This window comes from Aquila chrysaetos, chromosome 6 (genome assembly GCF_900496995.4).
Source record: "Aquila chrysaetos chrysaetos chromosome 6, bAquChr1.4, whole genome shotgun sequence".
Lineage (NCBI taxonomy): Eukaryota > Metazoa > Chordata > Aves > Accipitriformes > Accipitridae > Aquila > Aquila chrysaetos.
The window spans coordinates 5,149,836-5,168,233 of record NC_044009.1 but is presented as its reverse complement, the minus strand read 5'-3'; the positions used below and the strand labels follow the sequence as shown (position 1 = coordinate 5,168,233).

The 18,398-nt window shown below is 37.6% G+C and overlaps 1 protein-coding gene across 4 annotated transcripts in view; it reads left to right on the top strand.

Moving 5' to 3' along the window:
* The window catches only part of CLSTN1 (calsyntenin 1), a 40,687-nt gene that overhangs the window by 18,284 nt on the left and 4,005 nt on the right, over window positions 1-18,398 (top strand). For 2 of the 4 annotated variants that reach the window (XM_030016605.2, XM_030016604.1), the window contains 14 exons: window positions 501-696; window positions 2,891-3,099; window positions 4,096-4,245; window positions 4,344-4,529; window positions 5,702-5,950; window positions 7,658-7,779; window positions 9,279-9,441; window positions 11,623-11,673; window positions 13,448-13,605; window positions 14,280-14,428; window positions 14,934-15,160; window positions 15,582-15,752; window positions 16,358-16,503; window positions 18,031-18,166. In XM_030016605.2, the coding sequence (XP_029872465.1) occupies window positions 501-696; window positions 2,891-3,099; window positions 4,096-4,245; window positions 4,344-4,529; window positions 5,702-5,950; window positions 7,658-7,779; window positions 9,279-9,441; window positions 11,623-11,673; window positions 13,448-13,605; window positions 14,280-14,428; window positions 14,934-15,160; window positions 15,582-15,752; window positions 16,358-16,503; window positions 18,031-18,166 (2,313 nt within the window). The remainder of the gene's footprint in view (window positions 1-500; window positions 697-2,890; window positions 3,100-4,095; window positions 4,246-4,343; window positions 4,530-5,701; window positions 5,951-7,657; window positions 7,780-9,278; window positions 9,442-11,622; window positions 11,674-13,447; window positions 13,606-14,279; window positions 14,429-14,933; window positions 15,161-15,581; window positions 15,753-16,357; window positions 16,504-18,030; window positions 18,167-18,398) is intronic. The other 2 variants (XM_030016607.2, XM_030016606.2) reach the window with 1 other exon arrangement.

Sequence of the window (18,398 nt, the reverse complement as noted above, 5' to 3'; positions counted from 1 at the left end):
ATTGCACAGGAAGACTTTGTTCTTTGATCTGTTGACAGAATTTCTGTAATTATGGTGCTGAACCTGTACTTGAAGCTTTTTCATCCCTTGACTTGTAACTGTGCATTTTAACCTTTTGCTCTGGTCAAAATAAACAAGCTGCCCAGCTACTCCCAGTAGCTTGGCATAGAAGATAGTACCAGTGGCCTTGGCTGTATGCTCTCATAAGATCTACTCTTATCCTAGAGCTATCTCAAGTACTCCTGTGAAATGCCTGTCTACATTTCTCTTTTTCTCTTTTGTATTCCTGCATGAATGGATGCAAAGTAAACAAGTTGCTTGGAAGGCAGACGTATGCTTCTTTTTACTAAAGTTCCCAGAAATCACTCATTTTAAAGCACAGTGCTCTTGCTTTGTCCACAGACCCTCACAAACCCTTGGCTGCGAAATATTTGGTTATTTATTTAAAAAATGTGTAATAATTTTGACCATTTCTAACCCCTCTTACTTTGAATCTGTAGGTGAGATTTGTGGATTTAAAATTCACGGGCAAAATGTTCCCTTTGAAGCAGTGGTAGTGGATAAATCCACTGGTGAGGGAATAATACGCTCTAAAGAAAAGCTTGACTGTGAACTACAGAAGGACTACACATTCACCATACAGGCCTATGACTGTGGAAAGGGACCAGATGGAGCGAATGCAAAAAAATCCCACAAGTAAGTAAATCTGTGGTGGGCTGAGGGGAAGCTTGGTTTCAAGTGGTCTCCTGCTTCACGGTGATTTATGGTCTGTGTATTTAGAGTAAATGTAAACCAGGTGTTAATACTGGAAGGCTTTCGTACAATGGTAATACAAATAGCAGCAAAATGGAAATGAACTGTTTTGACATCTCTCTAGCTGTAGTCTAGATGACACTGCTTTATCCCTTGATGTCTCTGAATTTACATTAGAAAATAGCATGGAGATAGAAGCAGGAAGACTGGTGAAATAGCTGAAATCTGGCTTGAGTTGACATAAAGAGTTTGCATGAGATACCAAGCCTGGACATTGTTTCAGAATTCAGTTTCTAAAACTAAAAAACTGGTCCAAGAAGTCAGTCTGTATTAAACTTGACAAAATGGGAAAGGATACATGTTGCTGTCATTTCCAGACAGCCTTGCCAAAAAAAGCGAGGTCAATAGCATAAGGTTAATCTCTGCCTAGATTAAAGAATGGGAACAAAGCAATCTTTAGCTAATCTTTATCTAAAGAAAAAAAATGCAATGTAAAATGCTCTCTAGAAAAATCCACTTGAGAATAACTGTTTAACACCCTGGTGTAAACATCTGCAGAGCATGTGGAAGATTACCATTTGTGTGAAGCAAAGAAGGGCATAAATAAGATGAGGAATAGACTAGCAGCAGTCCTCGTGGTGACAAATACAACCTTGTCACTCTGTAGCTGTATGCTTCAAATAGGCAGCAGAAAGTTACCTCCTTAAGGATTACACTTGCGGAAAATAGGTATGCCCTTAAACTCTGTTTGATGTTCAGTTTGACTTTTCAAGAAAGATTTCAAGGAGACGGATGGCAACAAATGATTTGTTGGGTTGGCTGGAATTACATTCTTTGTTCAGTTTGATAGTGTACAGTTCCTTCTCCGCACTGTAGAACTTACCTATAATTTTTTTACCTGTGCTGGTTAACTGAGATCTAAACTTTCTTCTGATGGCCCTAGTAAAAGTGATGGTTATCCAAATTCATGGCTATGTAATGAACCAGTACAGCTCTAGCAGCATGCTCTGCAACTCTTTCTTTTTCGCCAGTGGAATGATGGGTTTCCAAGACCTGCACCTACAAACCACTGTTGAAATTTCTCTGGCCTGTGGCTGTCTGTGTTATGGGGTTTTTGTGGCTTTTGACCATCTTGGAGTTTAGCCCTTAAAGTCAAGAATATAAAGTGTGTTTGGTACAGAGGGCCATATTTTGTGGCATTTATTTAGCACATAGGTTAAAATGAAAGCCTGACGCCTTTTTTTTTGTTGTTTTGCTTTGGGTTTTTTGGGTGGTTTTTTTTTTTTTTTTTTTTAGCATAAGCATTAGAAAACTTTTGCTTTTATGGAAGGACTGTAGTGATTGAATTCTTTATTAGTTTACATTCCGGATGCTTTTCATTATTCACCTCTTCTCCTTGGGTATTGACAGAAACTGCATTATTTTCCTATTCCGTATATACCAGCAATCGGTGACAAGCATGAAAGGACAGAATTCAAGATCCAATCTGTTTGGGATTAGATAGCTAGCTATATGTTGTCTTAAAGTGTATCTTCCACTTCTGTGATTCTTCCATTTAAATTGTCTGATCTCTCATTCCTACATCAAGAAATAAGCCAGTTTTCACTGACTTACACAGCTCAGTATTTTATTGTCAAAAGAAAGCTAATTAAATGCACTTGACTGAGCTCTTAGTCTAAGACCAGTCTTAACTGTCATTCTTGTTCACATGAAATAAAAATTGGGTGTTTATATCAAATACTCTGACAGCAGCAAAGAACTAGAAGGGTTGTACTGTTTTAACACAAGTAAAAGCCTGTTTTGTCATAGCTGTATTTTGTTGTATTTCTGTAAAATGGCGGCAATTTAATAGTTGCAATAAAAGGGTTTGAATTTTATTTGCAAGTAAACAGGAATAGTAAGCAATAACCTAGAACTACACTGAATTGTATAGCGACGCACTGGAAAAACCCACTGCTTTCCTAGTTAGGGTAGTTGAGATTGTTAGTTTTGTTAGTCTCATTGGTCACTTCTTTCCAGGAGCTTAAATTCTGAAGGATAGCTTCATCTGTAAGAGAGGGAGCTGTTTTATCAGATTCCTTGCATCAATAGGAGTTTTGCAATATACAGGAAACTGACCTTTCTGTTTTATTTCCAGAGCAACAGTACATATTCAGGTGAACGATGTTAATGAGTATGCTCCTGTGTTCAAAGAGAAGTCATACAAAGCAACAGTTATTGAAGGGAAGAGGTATGACAACATCTTGAAAGTGGAAGCAGTGGATGCAGATTGTTCACCTCAGTTCAGCCAGATCTGCAATTATGAAATTGTAACTCCGGATGTACCTTTTGCTATTGACAAAGATGGTAAGAATATGATGTGAGACGGAGTGGGAATTACTGTAATTTTCTGCCCTAAGAATAGGGCTTCAAACTGGTCAGCATAAAACTATAGCAAGCCCGTTTTAACCCTTTCCTACAACATAGTTAAATGGAGGTGTTCACTTCAGCAGTTTGAATTGGTAATGAAAAGTGGGATGTCTTTCAATGCCAATACCATGTGCTATCTACTGATGTAAGGAGCAGATGGTGTGTTGCATGTGTGGTGTTTCTTGTAAAATGCTTTTCAAAATAAAGGAAATGTGGTAGCTGTATTATGTTTTAAACCAGCTCTTGGTAGGCTTTTTTTTTTTTTTTTGCCTGTAGTTTTCTATTCTGTATTAGGATAGCTTTTGCTCATTAGCTTTCAAAAATGGGATTCCGTGTGTGCTTTTCACATTTGAGATGCTTATATGTGGCTCTGGAGTTCACAGTATTATGGGTATTGGTTTCGAAGTGTAGTGATTTGTTTAGGTCATTTCCTTTCTGCTGGTGATCGGTGGACCCTTCAAAATCTATAGACTGCTTCTAGGGGTTCAAGCAAGCTGATTAAGCAAAGCGAAACAGTTTTTAGTGGGCTTTAGTTGGAGGTTTTGGGGGATCCACATTGCCAGTGGATAATTTTCATGGGTGTGCAAATTTTTAAAAAGTTAGAGAATCCTGGCATGTGCCAAACAATTTATGTGCCAGTTACCACCTACAAACAGTTTCATTTTGAGTAATATAATATACTGTGAAGAGCCTGATAAGTATATACCTGCTGTTCTGTGTATGTGTGCTCATCTCTGGATTTTTAAGGATCTGGGCCTGATGTCTGGCATTGAAAAGTCAAATAGTGAAGGGCTAAATCACTTGCAGGTGTGTCTGTTAAAGTCTTGGTACCTGTATGAAGTACATAGGTGGTATCTGGATGCATTTAATGTAGCAATGAACCTGAGAAATGCGTAGATACTGATGTCTGATTATTGCTTTTTTTTGCGTCAGGTTATATAAAAAACACAGAAAAGTTAAACTATGGTAAAGAACATCAGTATAAACTGACAGTAACAGCGTATGACTGTGGGAAGAAGAGAGCTGCTGAGGATGTGTTAGTTAAAATTAGCATTAAGCCTACATGCAAGCCTGGCTGGCAAGGTTAGTTTGATCTCCTTCATATCTGCTTTTAGCATTTGCCAGTGCCTTCAGTGAAACATGAGAGTTTTTTAATATTGTTTCTTTGGATAAATATACAGGTTGGAGCAAAAGAATAGAATATGAGCCTGGTACTGGTTCATTAGCTCTCTTCCCTGGTATGCGTTTGGAGACATGTGATGAGCCAATAACCTCAATTCAAGCAACAGTTGAACTAGAAACCAACCATATTGGTAAAGGCTGTGATAGAGACACCTACTCTGAGAAATCCATTCACAGACTCTGTGGTAAGAATGCTTTTGTTAGAATAAAGTGGTCTCTCTTGCTTATTAGTTTGTCTTTGAATATTACATTAGACAAATCAATGAGTAGATGGGGTCTTCATTTGCATGTAGTTTCCTCCAGCTTTTTTCATTGCAGGCAATAAAAAGCATGATATTGGCTGAAGGTGACTTTTAAAATAATTCTCAAATGCAGTAAAGAATCTCTTTATTCTGCCTCTCCACTAGCTTACATAGGCTAACAATTTCCATCACATGAGATTCATGTTCAAGAACTGAAAGAATGTTACCTATGCAGAAGGGTATAGCCATTAAAACCTCTTTGTTTTTCTGAGGCATGATGGATATGAAGGATGCAATGTAAGAAATACACAGTAAAACACTAAGTGACAAAACCAAGAAAGTGTGGCTTGGAAAAAACAGTTTACTTGCATCAGTTAAATTCATACTGTGCTTGCCCTAGCGATAAAGGGCACCTGGGCATCCACGTATGCTGCAGTTAAAGGTCTTACGAAAAGTTTAGGAATCCTTTGTAGCTGATGGGGAAGACCCGAGATTACAGGAGAAATTGTCACTGATGACTTAGGTCTTCAGTTTCAGTTGAAGTTAGTTGAAAGTGTGAATATGGTGTAACCCTAGAAACCCAGGCAATTCCTAAGCTATTCCCTGATGACGTCACTGTGACATTAATGATTTAGGCTTGAAGTGGGGAAAAAACAGCAAACCAAGTACCTGCTGGGTATCATTGCTCTTGACTGTGATATTATTAGACAGTGATCGAGGAGGGGATGCTTATGCAGCCCTCTTCAGCTGCATGGATATTGGTCTTAGAATTAGTACAGGGTCAAGAGAAAGGCATCATGACAAGTGGTGTTAATGTAATGGTTCCCGAGATAGAGGCAAAATGAGGTTGTACAGCTGTAGAGGTAGTAAGCAGAACAATTTCAGTGAGATTAGTTGTCTACCGAGAAGTTAAATTTATGGAAGTCATCAAGATATTAGATGTCTATTCTTAGTGCCTCATTATTTAGAGGGAGAATTGCGTGATGTGTGATGGTAGTGCATAATCCTGACAGTTGGTGCTGAAAAATTAGTGCTCAGAAAAACAGCTTCGTTTGAAACTAGCGGTGATCTTTTTAGTTTCTACCTTTTTTTTCATTTGAGTGTTTTTATTGTAGGTGCTTCTTCTGGCACTGCTGAGCTACTTCCCCCTCCAAGTAGTGCTGCTAACTGGACAATAGGCCTTCCTACTGATAATGGTCATGACAGTGACCAAGTCTTTGAATTTAATGGCACACAAGCTGTGAAGATTCCAGATGGCGTTGTCACAGTCAATCTAAAAGAGCCCTTCATGATTTCAGTATGGATGAGGCATGGGCCTGGAACCAAAGAGAAAGAGACAATTCTGTGCAATTCAGACAAGACAGGTTTGTCGATACCTCAAATATAAACAGTCATTGTTTGGTTTTGTTTGTTTGCTTTTATATGCTGTGGCAGCATATGTGAGAACCTTAAGTTTTTTCTCTAGGTTAGGTTTTTCTTGGAAGTGAAATGAATTGGACTCTAAAAGTCACTCTTTATTGTGCTTACCTATAGGCATGGCCTTAAATTATCTAGTTTCAGATTGGCAGACTTGTTTTTCTAATTCTATTTCAGTTCACATTATGCGTTTCTTTTTGCCATGGTAGATGACTTATTCTGGCAATGCAGTCTCAATTTTGCATCTCCAAACATAGCCTTGCTCTTGATGCTGCCTAAAACCATTAAGATAGATATACCAGGTTTGGTGACAGCATTTGCTGCTATATCTTTTTTTTTCTAGAAGGAGGTAATTTCTCTTTCTCCAGTGATTAAGTTTATTTTCACCCTGTGCATAATTTCAGTCTCTGTGAATGCTACAGACACAATAATTTTGAAGATGCTATTAATAAGAAGGAAATCTGATAACCCTGTTTCCATGATGGCTGTCTGATGGGGGTAAAAGAATTCTTGTCTTTGTTAGCTGGAGCAGTGGATTTGTTCAGCGTATTAGAAAGATACGTTATTTAAAATGCTGCTAGGTTTTTCAAAGGAAACTACATTTAATATATTTTAAATTTTATTTGAAAATAGGAACGATTTAACAGTATTTTGTAATATCCTAAAGGCATTTATTTGAACAGGAGAAAAGTGACTGTCATTCAGAACCGGGTACAAATGTTCTCCTCTTTTCCCTATCTTCACCCATTCCTTTTAATCAAAATCCAAAACTTTGGATTCATGGAAGTAAGTGAACTGGAGAAAAAAGGCAAATCTAAATACAGTTTTTCCTCTTTTAAAGTACACGGGAAGCAGACCCTCCTTTTTTATTCCTTGATTTGACTCAACCGTATAATTTTTGCGACAGATAGTTTCTGGTAGTATAAATACTGTTGCCTTCATTTCAATGGTATATTATGCAATATTGAAAGACTGGAACTACGTTTGTTGGAGGGGGACAATTTTGAATATATTGCGCTGGAGCAATACAGTCAGATTTAATGCTGTCAGGCTGAAAGATTGACATGATTTTGGTATTTTTTCATTCCCTCCTTTCTTGACTCATCCATGCCATGGAAGGGATGACGTAGCTAAAATGTTTCTTTTCCTTATTCTTACTTGTTTCTCTAGCATCTCACCTTTGTATTTATTTTAAATGATAAATCCTTTAGAGCTATGACTATATAGTTTTCTCTTAGGAAAGCATGTCCACCTGCCATCATGTGTATGTGTTCCAAAACAGTAATTAGGTGCAGCAGAAGCTACTCATTTGTAACAAAAAAGCTCTTCTATTTGCAAATAGAGCTTTTTCTTTTTCTCCTGCTGACAAGTTTATCTCCCTGAGTCTTCAGTCCTATGCCTTGATTTGGGTTGGATTTGGAGGTAGACATGTTTGTTTATTGTACAGTGTATTACTCTTGGGTTCTTCAAGAATGTTTGCCCTAACTACTGTTACAAACATTTTGCATTCCTCTTAACATGCCTGATTTACTTCTACCTTTGTTTCTTCCTATCAATTACTTAGGGATTTATGTATCAAATTACAGAACAGGTGAATTTCGTGGAGTTCTTAAGGTTTACAGAAAACAATAATGTTAATTAAAACTCTTGTGCAGATATGAACCGGCACCACTACACGCTCTACGTACACAACTGCCGACTTGTTTTCCTCTTCCGCCAAGATCCTTCAGAGGGAAAAACGTACAAACCTGCTGAATTTCACTGGAAACTAAATCAAGTAAGTTTGGAAGGACAGTTGGTAGGATGTTAGAATGCAGGGAAAACCATCAGAGACTAACTCCCTGACAGTATAATAATTAATAAATACTTTTTGCAACTCCAGATTCGTGATGTCAGGTTTTATAGAACCCAACAATACTTATTTTATTTGTGATCAAATGCCAGAGATAGATTCTGCTATACCTTTTCGTCTTGAATATAAAATACTGCTTCAGTGGTTTTATTAAACCCAGTGGGATACTCATGAAATAAAGTACAAGTCATTGTCCTGAGAGGTAGGAAAATGTGGATTTATATGTGAAAATGCAATGTCAGTCTTTTAGCTGTGATGTCAGTTATCTTCACTAAATACACTATAAGGTAGTGTGCATGAGAAAACAGGAAGTATTCCAGTTTGTTTACAGCATTAAATTACTTCTGAGCATGCAACATTTTTGCAGATCAAAGTTTTAATAGGGTAACAGAAGAACTTATCTTCTTAATCCTTTTTCACACTGAGATAAAATTTGTGACTTTTTACACATTGTGAGTGGTAGCTACAAATCAGTTTTCTTAATTAGATTTTACGCCACAAAAATAGAGTTAATAGGTCTCTGAGGAATGCAGGTACTTTCTGCTTCCTATTTAGAGAGGAGTCATCTGTTTGTATTCTTTCAGTCATGTATTCTTAATTGTTTTAGATTTGAAAGTGAAGGCTGTAATAACTAATCCTCATTTTGGTCCTACTCAGATCTGCAGCACTTAATGTGTATGAATTCATTATATTTATGATCATGAAGAGTGAGACAGAAGGGACTGAATATTTTGTGTGCTTTTCCAGCCCTCCTGATCTGAGTGATAAAGTAACCCTGTATATCTGTAAATTTATAAAGGTTCTTTTAGTTGCTGTAGGTTGCTATTACAGGTCTGTTTTGCCAGTTACCTAAACAATGAATTACTTTCTAACATACATAACTATATCCTGTTTTCTGTGCAGAGCAATGTATGCTGTTTTAATGGTAGAATGCTCATATATGTCCTTATGGGAAGATCATTACTTTCCAAAAACTAATCAGATTTCACTATAAATAATCCTGTCGTGGAAGGGTTTTTTTCCTATTCAAAATGGTCATGTTTTTCTCTGAATAGTCCCTCTCAGCAAATACAGGTCCTTTGTCAAGTAATGTTGTATTATAACAGTATTTCAGAATGTGTTTGCATGTAGATACGTAGTTTTAAATTGAAATATGCTGTTACTAGATATTATAAAAATTAAAGGAACGGAAATGCATGCAGCTTTCTGTATTGGCAGTAGAAGAAAAGAAACTATAAATGTTTGAGAGTTGGTCTGCTTTTTTCAGATGTGTGCCACGTGTGTGAAACATAAAGCATATCTATACAGGCTTATAGGTTGTTCGTATGTCTGCATGTATGTATATGCAAAATGTGCATCAGATCAGTTATTCAGCTGTGATTAAAAAAAATTAAAGTAGAATTTTTAAAACTTTCTTTACTCAGGTGTGTGATAAAGAGTGGCATCATTATGTCCTCAACGTTGAATTTCCTGCGGTAACTCTTTATGTAGACGGTGTTTCATACGATCCTTTCCCAGTGACTGAAGATTACCCACTTCATCCTTCAAAGATAGAAACGCAGCTAGTAGTTGGAGCATGTTGGCAAGGTAACTATTTACAATTGTTAATACATCTAATTAACTTTTCTTTTTAATGAAACCTTTGTGATTAGCTTAGAAGTACATAGCAGATCTTTTTAGTGCATGAAAGGTAACTTTTGTCTTTTGCAGACTATTTTTGCTCCTAGCTAGTATCACGTATTTCCCCTTTTAGTCATTTTTCCCATGAGTGTTTTTTTGCTCGTTGGCCACAGGTGCGTATGAAATACGAAGCTATTCACCAAGCAGTATTCCATCAAAGTGAGTTTTGTGGTAACCATGGGAATATAGATAGCTTATTTTTGATAACAGTTGTAAGAGTACATCATATACTTCACATTACTAAGCAGAACACTTAATTTCAAGTAGGTTGAAAAGCATATTGTAGAAAAAGCATTCTCATAAATGGAAGCATGACCAGCAGACAATACAGCTAAGCAACACAGTGATGCTGTCTCTTGGATATTTTACCATTTCTGCTTATAAAAATAAACATAGAAAGCATCTGATTTATTGTATGCAGACTATGGCCTAAAACAAGATATTCTGCAAGCTGTAAAATGCTGATTGAAGTGCTTTAATAGTTGTGAAACGTACTCTTCAAAGCTTGAGAAAAAGGAGAAGAATGCATTTGAACATGGAGGCTGATTACTGGAGATCTTTGTAACAAAGCTCTTGCTTCCCAGTCCTGAACTGAAGTGTTTGCTTGCTGATTAAATTACACCCTGGCTGGTATAAAGCTGATCTTTTTGGTCAGGGATAAAACAGTGTTAAATCATTCATGTTTTATTGTAGTTCAGAATATAGACTGTAGTTGCAGTCTGTAATAATGCATACAAGTAGCTTGTGACTGAATGGCAAATGGAAAGCGTCGAGACATTTTATTCAAATTAACAGTCTTCTGTCTTATAATGTTTCTTTTTCTCTTTAAGTTTTAAGGCTTTGAAATGTGAATGTAGGTTAAATTACCAACATATCCTCTCTATCGAATTTACTGTTTTGTGACAAGTTCACTGTCTTCCAGTATTAATGTTATTTCAGTGCTAAATTCATTCTGTTGTCCCTTCCTTTTGAGTCAGTTAATTACTTTCTCCATAATTCATCTCATTCTGTTTGTGACTTTCCAACTATCTCTTCTAGCTCAAAGGGAAACTATAGTGGCTGGTTTTCAAGAAACCGGAGCTTGGAAACTCTGTTCCAGCTAAGTGTATGGATTGTATAATGGCTTCCATATACGTTCTGCATCTTAACAAAAGCATATACATTTAGTTTAAAAACTCCTGTGCTTTCATATTGGCACCGTTATATGATTCTTTAATTTCTTCTGACATAGATTTTCTTTTTAATGACAGCAGACTGAAATAGGAGCATTAAAAGTCTGGAATACAAGAACTTGAGGTGCTACCTTATAAAATTCCACCAGAAGCCTGATTTTTAGGGGATTAGAACACAGGGGAAAAAAGCATGCCAAAGGAGTGAAGTTAGTGCTTAAGGCCATCCTCTTTGTCTTACCAAGATTTTAAAATAAATCAGGCTGTTCTAAGTTATGTATACAGCTCACCTCTAAGGAGAGAGAGATTTTATGCTTTTGAAAAAATTCTTTTAACATTTCTTTTAAAAGACTAAAAGCTGGTTTTCTATTTTGCTGCTCCCCCCCCCCGCCTCAGGTGCTTCCCTTTGATAAATTGACTGCTTAATACATATGATACTATTATGATAAAAAAATCTGTGTCAGTAATGGCTCCTTTTGATCAGCATTTAATACCTTTTGGTGATTTGCTGATAAAGGCTGGATCGCGCCTTAATTTCCCCTTCAGTAGTTGGGAGAGGAGAAAATAAATTGAGCCAGTTGATAGACTTGTATCTCATTACTAATAGGGGTTTGTGTGAAATTGGGTATCTGTGGTTAAAGTGTTCTCCAGTGTGACTGTATTTACTGCAGCCTGTGTTAGGGGCTCTTCAGGTTGTCTTGTCATGAATGTTATGTTCTTGTAACAATATAGTAATACTTCCCTGCATTGCAGCTATTAGTGTTTCAAAGAACTCATAATCTTTGAGAAGCTGGGTCGAGGATAAGCAGACTTTTGGGGGGAAGTGCTGCCGTGTATTTTCTGTGATAAGAGAGTTTGCCAGATTGTAACTACTTGGTTCTTTCCCTCTTGTCCTATTCTTTGTCTTGCTTTTCTACAGAATATACAGGAAATGAAAATGACAATGAAACTGTGGCTGAGACCTCTGCAGGTTGCTGGAGTTTTTTCCCTACTGTTTTATTTCATTTTTAAGCCAAGACATTGCTTCATCTCGCACACAGCATGAAATGCAGGCATTGCGTTCGGGCCATTGACCTTCACATAATCCTCTCCTAGGCTTGTTTCTTCATTGTGCTTCTACTTCCAGAGCTTCATCAGCTGATTTTTTTTTTTGCTTGTTTGGTTTGGTTTTTGGTGGTTTTCTTTGGTTGCACCCAAATGCACATCCATGTACAGGTCTGCAACCATTGTGATTGCAGTCAAGTGGTGTAAAATAAGTTGCTGATGTAAAATATCAGCTATAAATTTCTTTCATCCAGTTTTGTTAAAACATAAATGCACCTCATCCTATACAAGTGTATGTGTATGTAGGTATGTGTGTGTATCACAAGATTATTCAGTAGGTTGGGAAGGACCTCTGGAAGTCAGGTAGCTCTGTTCCCCAATCAAAGCAAGACCAATTTCATATTTAGATCAGGCTGCTCTTAGTAACTCAAAGACAGACCTGTAATTTACAGTGGATACTCACTTGATCAGAAATTGATATCAAGTTCTAATTACAGTGAATGGGCTTAAATCTTTGGCTACCAGGTATTTCAGGTTGGCTACAGGGTTTTGTTTTCTTAGAAATTTTTAGTGATAGTTCGGTGGATTTTGTGTCTTGAGTTGAGATGCTTAAAATTAGTGTATATTTCTAAAAGTGTATTCAAGATATGTACTCTTTCTGTAAAGTTTAAGAATTCCTGGAATGGTCTAGTTATAATTGACAAGAGATTTCTAGCTGTGTGTCAGTTTTAATTTGGCAAGGTGGTAACAGAATCCAGGGGCTAGAAGCTGGAGCTGTACAAATGTAAACTGGAAATTATGTAATTTGTAACAGGAGAATTCACTACTGAAAATTCTATCAAGTTATGCCAGGGATCTTTTATCACTTAGAATCTTTAAAACAAGCTTAGACATCTTTCTAAAAGTCTGGTAGCTTAGTAAGTGATGACCTTGAAATACAAATTTCTGGGTGGTGTTCTGTGGCCCCCATTATTTATCAAGATGGACTAGGTGATTGTTGTGATGTCATCTTCAAAAAATCTAAGCAATAAGGGGCTTATTTGGTCGCAATTCATTGGACTTAACTTGGATATCTAAAAAAGAGTTAATCTGAGTTTAAACGGCTTGCTTGAGTCCATATAAAGAAAAAGGTAGCTTTAAAGGGGAGCAATTAACTCAGACACCTTTTTCAGAATGGGCTGAATCACTTTGTGAAGTTTCTTTCTGTCCTTTGAGTGTAAAGAGAGCCTGTAACGATCAGTTTGGATGTAGGTAACTAACATCTAGAGGAAGGATGTTGTCGTCTGCTATCCTGATGGGCATTGCCTGTTTTGTACAGAACCGACTAGTAGGAGGCATTACCTCAACAGGAAGATTCAGGTTTCATAGTTCATCTCATTGGTTCTGTCTGTCATTTCTGAAGAACACCACCTCGCTGTATGGGCGATTTCTTTTGAAATGTTTGTTACGGAAATATTAGCTGTAGTTTCACAGTTCAAGATGGCCACTCCCATTTTGAAGGCCATATGCATGGTGAACTGTTTCTTTCTTTATGCTTGAACATATAATCACAAGGTTAACACCCAGAATGGATAAAAACTAACCTGCATGTATATAATACTTTGTGGTACCAGAAGGCATATTTGTTGTTTTACAAAAGTAAAAAAAAGTGAAAAGAATCAAAACATACAGAGATTTTTTTCCTTCCTCCCTTTATGAAGGTGGTGAACTCCACATGGCTCAGTTTTTCCGAGGCAATCTGGCAGGTTTGATGATTCGTTCTGGTAAACTGGAGAACAAGAAAGTGATAGATTGCCTATATACTTGCAAGGAGGGACTGGATTTGCAAATGGCTGATGGTGTCGGCAAAGGCATGAAGGTAAAGTTGCATGTGAATAAAGGGGAGCACGTATATTGCTTTGCTGATAATAGTTACAAGCTTTGCTGGCAGTTAGTAGGGGTGTCCCGAATAAAACAAGCTAATCTATTGTGACAGTTTGCATTAAAAGTACGTGACAACTAGGCAGTTTTTCTTGTATAGGCATGGTCTTAGTGGAGTTTAAGAATGAAAGTTACTGTGTTCTCTTTAAGTCTTGAAGAGAGAAATTCCATACTTGTAAGCCTCTCTGTTTTACCAGCTGTACCAGGTTGTCTAATAAAAGATAGAGATTCTTAACAAGCAGCTTAGTAGAGCGAGACCAACTTGCGTGCCTTTTTTTAGTAGCAAGGGTATGTGAACAGAGGTAGATTTCTCCTTTATATTAGCTGTGTCTCTTCCATATTACTAGAATCTTCACATCAGAACTATGATAAGTGCCTAGATTTTTTCTTGAAGAGCAAAACACTAAATATATTCAGCTGGAATAAGGGAAGTGAACAGGGAAGTTGGACTGTGTACTACAAGGCCAGTAAATAATGGCTTTATTGCTTTGATTACAAAGGTAATTATCCTAGCATTTACCAGGCAAAGCAGTGCTGAACTTCCAGTTTTAATTACCAGATCATGTTACTGTTTGGGTATTCCCTTAAATATTTTTTTTTCTGTTGTTTCAGATCCACATGAACCCAAGTCAGTCAACACTGACCTTAGAAGGAGATGATATTGACAGAGTTGATAAGGCCATGCAACACATTTCCTATCTGAATTCTCGCCAGTTCCCAACACCTGGGATTCGGAGGCTTAAAATCACCACTGTTGTCAAGTAAGTCCTAGTGCTGAAATAATGCGTCACTGTACAGTGGATACCGAAGCCTGGAACGATGTTCATGTATCTCAGTTGTGATAATCAAAGCGAGTCTTGCTCTAGGTAACCAACACACGTTTGAATACGGCAAATGTTTTCTACACCAGCACTCTGTTTTCTTCCTGAGAATGTAGTAAGGAGCATGTAAGATAGGGAGGAACTTATTGCAAGGGTATGCTGTGAGTATGTCTCCAGTATCACAGCCTTCATTAAAGGTGTTATCTGTGGCTGTTAGTCATAGCATAGAAAATGGGGCCAAATGTTAACTGTAAGTAAAAATTAATTGTAAGATTGCTCCCTTGGTGGGGAATTCTTACTTTCCAACGCAGTTGATGAATTTATCTAAGGCTCTTGGGTCTGACACAGAGCTTTTTAAAAATTTATAAAGCAATTACTCTGCATAATTGTACCTCCCTCTCAAACAGCCTCCTTGACTGTGCAAAACTGCTTCTGTATCTCATAGATGTTTCAATGAAGAGGCTTGCGTCTCCATTCCTTCCGTGGAGGGATATGTAATGGTCTTGCAACCAGAGGAACCAAAAATCAGCCTTAGTGGCATCAACCATTTTGCTCGCTCTGCTTCAGAGTTTGAGAGTTCTGAGGGTGTTTCCCTCTTTCCTGAGCTTCGCATAATAAGCACCATTACACGGGAGGTGGAGCCAGAGGGAGATGGAGATGAAGATCCTACAGGTAACATCCTTTTCTGCTTAGGACTGTTGCCCGCCCTCACCCCATTCAATGATCACGTTGGAGGATATTCCTCTTGCAGAGAGGCATGGATTTGTCTTTTAATACAGAATCTAGCAGGGGAAAAGAAGGTGCATATCCCTTGTAAGAAGGTGTAGATACTCTGCTCTGGGCTAACAAAAATTTACCTGGAAATGGTAGTAAGCCCAGGCCATTATCTTCATGTAAATATCCCTTATTTGTTGGTGGTTTTTTTTTAAATCATTATTTCATGAATACTTGCTCTCTTTACTTCAGGCCCAGATCTTAATAGTTGTTCTGGAAAAAGAGTTGAGTTTGCATGTGACATTTTATAGCTCCTGGGCTCTTGTCTACTTCACCTTCGTTTCTGCCTGACCTCTTTGGCTTTTTGTCTGCTTTTTAGTCCAAGAGTCTTTGGTATCTGAAGAGATCATGCATAACCTGGATACGTGTGAGGTGACAGTGCTAGGAGAGGAACTAAATCAGGAACAAGAAAGCCTGGAAATTGACATGACACGATTACAGCAGAAAGGCATTGAGATGAGTAGTTCCAACCTGGGCATGATAATTACAGGTAGGGGTTACTACTACTTCTGCTCTTTTTGTAGGAAGGGTCTGAAGACAGTGATAACAGGAACAGTGTGCTAGAGAGATGGTTTGTAACACCGTACTCCAAATACTTTGTTTTTGACTAGAATTTCAAGCTCCGAGGTGTCACAACTATTTTGTGGAAAGCTGGGATTCTAGAAAATACATAGTTCTAGAACCTCCTTTCTGTTCTTATCTCGTGTCCCAAATTGCAGGTTACCTCCGCACTGCGGAAATGAGGTACACTTTGCCCCAGAAAAGGCTTGTTCCTTGCACAGATAATCCAGTGCCTAGGAGCATGCATCATTCCTTTCTGTTTTATATTCAGAGTATGTTCGATGTATTTGAAAGAAAGACTCCCAAAATCCCTTTAAAGACTAACTGGGTCTAGGATTTTATCACAAAATCAATCCACAGAATTTCGGTGGAGCCATATCTATGCGTGTCTATGGTGTTACCTTTTTTCTACTAGCTGAAAATCTGTCAGCCAAGAAAACTTACTTGAAGAAAGGGCATAATAGTTGTCAAGTATATGATGTCGTACTAGTCTTTTGCAAAGTAATTGTTTTACTTGTTTATTTCTCTCCACAGGGGTTGATACTATGGCTAGTTATGAAGAAGTTTTGCATTTGATACGCTACAGAAACTGGCACACTGTTTCTCTCTTTGACAGAAAGTTCAAATTAGTCTGTTCTGAGCTTAATGGACGTTACGTCAGCAATGAGTTTAAAGTGGAGGTATGTAAGCTAATCTGATCACTCCGAGAAATTTTAGAGCATGGATGGCTAGGAGGACGGAAGTAGTTGTCTCAGCTGATAGTTAATTGATCAATTACTGATTTAGATTTTTGTCCTGTAAATAAATATTAGTAAACACATGCATTTCAGGCTATATTTATATATAAATGTGTTCTTAATCCTATATTTCAGCTTTAAATAAGGCTGCCTAAACAGAGGTGACACTGTTGTGTTGTAGAAGAAATAGTATGGCTAATGGAAGTGTGAAGGTGAAAAGGTTGAACTGGAAAGACAGCGTATTAATTCAGCAAAAAACTAGCAAATAGACTAAGAGTAGTGCTACCAGAGACTTGAGTGGCCTTCATGTATAACTCCTAGGATTCTGCAAATGAACTTGCTGGGCCCTTTACTGTTTTGCTTGTGTGATGCGTAAATTGCTGATACTAAGCGCTTATGTAAGAGTACAGTCAGGCTAAAATTGTATTTCCTCTGCAGTACAGTAAAGGATAATTATTACTTAGTATGCTTATATCAAATATATGGAGGTACAGCAGAAGAAAACATAAAGGGCACTAAAATTTCAGGTGCTGGAATGTGAAGTTATATATATTGAGAGGAACTGTCATGTATCTCTGCATCTTTCAGCTATGAGCTGGTATTTCTACATTTTGAAGCTGACCAAAGGGATGACAGTAAAGTTAATTGTATTTACCACTAGTTGGGTGGTTATGGTGTGCTGGGGAGCCTCCTGTGTTGCAGAATAGAAATTTTTGTATTAAGTAACATGGTTTTGTTTCCTCAGGAAATTCTGTGAGCCTGAGTTGGGATCTTACCAAACTGTTGAACTGCAAATGCTTTCCTTGTTCTGTAGTAAACGTGCTCTCTTCCTGTTGTGCAGCTGGTCAGGTGCCCTGTATCACAGTGTTCCACCACAGGAGGGGTATATTTAGCTCTGCTTGTTGGGCAAGGAAACATGAAATATGCTCTGCAAATCATGAGCTTGCAGTTGTACCTAAAAGCCAGTTATGCTAAGTGTGGGTTAAACTTTTAAAAATAGGGTTTTTTTCTTAACCCTTTGACTGTAATATGGATTTTTTTTTCTTTGCTGTTAGCTGAAGATATACAGCAGAATAGGAGAAGATGGGAATGAAGAATATGTAATTCATGGTTACATATCTTTGTATATACTGTTATTTCAGGATTAAAATGGATGGCTACCAAATTTGATCATAAACTGGCTTTATCTGTTTTATTCTGAAATACTGGTGTCTGTACACAAACTTGCCATGCCAACTAAAATGGGTTTGAGAGCTGTGAAACTGAAGGGTTTTGTGACAAGAAATTATAACGTATGAGGAGCTACTGATTGGGATGATTGTCCCCTGAGACAAGCCATTGCTGTGTTGAAGGAGAATTGGATGTCTGCTCTGGGAAATAGATTTGATTTTTTTTTTCTTTCTTTCTCTCTATTTCTTCACAAGTAACTGTTGCATTTCTGGAGTTTTAACATTTTCTTTTTGTTCCTAGGTGAATGTTATCCACACAGCTAACCCAGTTGAACATGCTAATCACATAGCTGCACAACCACAATTTGTTCATCCAGTGCATCACACATTTGTTGATCTCTCTGGTCACAACTTAGCTAACCCTCATCCATTTTCAGGTAAGAATTCTCAGTCACTGAAGTTCAGCTGTTCTTTTTTTTTTTTCTGGCGTTAAAATGTCACAGAGGCTTCTTGCTGCAGAGAGGTTTTTTTCCCAGAGTTTAAACCAGTGTGTTGGACTAATGGTCTAAGCAGCTACTTGGTCCTGTTCTGCTGTTGCTCAGGCAGGGAAGAGTGGATTATTAGAGATCAAGGAAATACCTTTTCCTGTCAGCAGGAGAGTTTTCTGTT